The 2,212-nt window shown below is 43.6% G+C and overlaps 1 protein-coding gene across 1 annotated transcript in view; it reads left to right on the top strand.

Moving 5' to 3' along the window:
* Nucleotides 1–273: 273 nt before the first annotated feature.
* The window catches only part of AADAC (arylacetamide deacetylase), an 11,430-nt gene continuing 9,491 nt past the window's right edge, over nt 274–2,212 (top strand). The window contains exon 1 of the mRNA XM_009577294.1: nt 274–411. Within this exon, the coding sequence (XP_009575589.1) occupies nt 274–411 (138 nt within the window). The remainder of the gene's footprint in view (nt 412–2,212) is intronic.

Here is a 2,212-nt window from a genome sequence, read left to right as displayed (position 1 = left end):
ATGATTCTATGATTCTATGTTTAATCTGGGGTTGGCGTGCTGACTCAATCGGCTCCGAGCGGCTGTACGCCGTGCTGAAGAAACATGTTTTCTCAGGAGCTTCATGGCAAAGTAACCTCTGCCCCGGGTGATCCGATGAGAAATCACCTCTTGGCTGGGACCCAAACAAAACATGGGATTAACTTTGCCCTACGCGTGTGTGCTGGCTTGCAGCTCTTAAGAGTCAGTGAGAGCCCTTAGTCAGTCAGTCTGGGAGGAGGTGTGCCTGCAGACATGGGAGCCAAGCTGCTGGGCCTCTGCCTCGCCTCTGCCCTCCTTGCTTACTACATCTACAGCCCCATGCCCGAGGACTTTGAGGAACCCTGGAAGGTGATGCTCATCACGGCTGCCTTCAGGGCCGTCAGGCACGTGGTGAGTTTGGTGCTGGGCTTGGTGCGGGGCTGGCCTGGGGGAGACAGCTACGGAGCAGAGGGTGTCTGTGGCTAATAGAGATGTGGCAATGTATGTGTGTCATACGTATGTCTATTTTATATATATGGTAATATACTAAGTATATATATATACTAAGGACGGTAGTATCTGAAATTAAGCATAAACTTACTGCAACTATGACTATAAAGAAACTTAGAAAAGATTTAATTGTGCGATCTTGAAAAAAGGATATTCAGAGTAACTGGAAATGTGATACATAACGTGAATGTGGATAGATAAGTGCAAACAAGTTTGCAAGTTTTGATCCTTTGCAGCTGAAGCACTGCTCCGTGAATTTTTCCTGTTTCTTGAATGCAGTTCTTTTCTTAGAAGTATTGTATTGGGTGTCAGAGAAAGAACCTACAGTATTTCCTAAAAACTATTCATTTTTGTGGTTTCATAGGAATCTACTGACAGAATGAGCCTAAAACCTACACAAAGCTAATTATAGGGGTGATAATGCTATAACATGTAGAAATTGAGAGAAAGAGAGATATAAAACTTCTTTAATACCACTGTAATCTTGCCTACCGAAAAATGGTATCTAGCGAAGCAGCACAGAACCGTATGTCCCAGTCTGGAAAGGCAGTGGTGTTATACCCTGTCTGTAGTTACATGGCAATATTTACTGGCAACATGGTCCTTATGTCTTTCCATGCTACTTCTATATATATTACATCCCTGGCTTCAGCTTCATTTCAGTCATGTTATACAGCTGTTTCAAACATATGTAAATAATTTGTGAGGATGCACTCCGTGCGTAAATAATGGTGCTGTAGTTCCCACCTCTTAAGTACATTAAACTGGGAGCTGTTCTGAATCCAGCCTGTACAAGGGTGGCTGCAGCATGTGACCAAAATCTAAAAACAAGGTCAAAAATGAAGGTTTGGGGGGAGGAGGGGGCGGAGTGTTGTAGACATCTTTCTGGGTGGCTGCAAATGTTTTGAGACTGCTTTTTTCCTCCATCATAAAAATATATTGAAAGGAGGGTCTAAGGAGCCAGGAGAGAGGTTTCTAGTTTTGCTTGAGGGATGTTGCTGAAAGGCTTGTTTGCTGCAGGCACGAACACTCGGGCTGTTTGCTCTGAAGCACACAAGTTTGGGATTTTGCCTTTTGTGGTGTTTAAGTCAAAACGCGGTGGGTATGATTTTCAGAAGTCCGTGGAAGCCACATCTTATGATGGGTGGAGGCATGGGTGTGTGTTTTCTTGGGATGTCTCCTAAACATCATACTTCTGGACAGTATCTAAAAGCCACTGTGGATCTCCCGAGCCGCCCCTGCGTCAGACAGCCTTTGTTCGCAGCGCAGACCTCTGGTTAGGTTTGCACAGCCAGCAGAAGGGGGGGGGGATGATTTTGTGTGTGTGTTTACTCATGTTGGCTCTTTGTTGCTTCCTTGTTTGTTTTGATCTTGTATCTCATTTTCTAATATTAACTTGTTTAATGACTTCTGTTCCCCTCAGTGCCCAGGATTGTTCTCATTTTCTTAGCAAATTTCAAAGCATTTATAGAAGCCTATATTAAGGTATAAAAATCTTAAGCCTAAAATGATGCGAAGTTTTTGCATGTGGAAAGGGATTAGATAGAGAAATTGCAGAAGCTTAAGAAGCAGCAGTGTGTTTTCATTATGCCTGGCATTCACCCAGTAGTTTGAGGTCTGAGTGGTGGGAGATGAAAAAGCAGTGAGGGTCTGCAGATACACTACTGAAGGTACCTTTTTTTTTTCTCCAAGGAAATTAGGC

This window comes from Fulmarus glacialis, unplaced genomic scaffold, assembly GCF_000690835.1.
Source record: "Fulmarus glacialis isolate BGI_N327 unplaced genomic scaffold, ASM69083v1 scaffold50934, whole genome shotgun sequence".
Taxonomy (NCBI): Eukaryota; Metazoa; Chordata; class Aves; order Procellariiformes; family Procellariidae; genus Fulmarus; species Fulmarus glacialis.
Note: the sequence above shows the minus strand (reverse complement) of the source record. Positions and strands in the feature narration are given on the sequence as shown.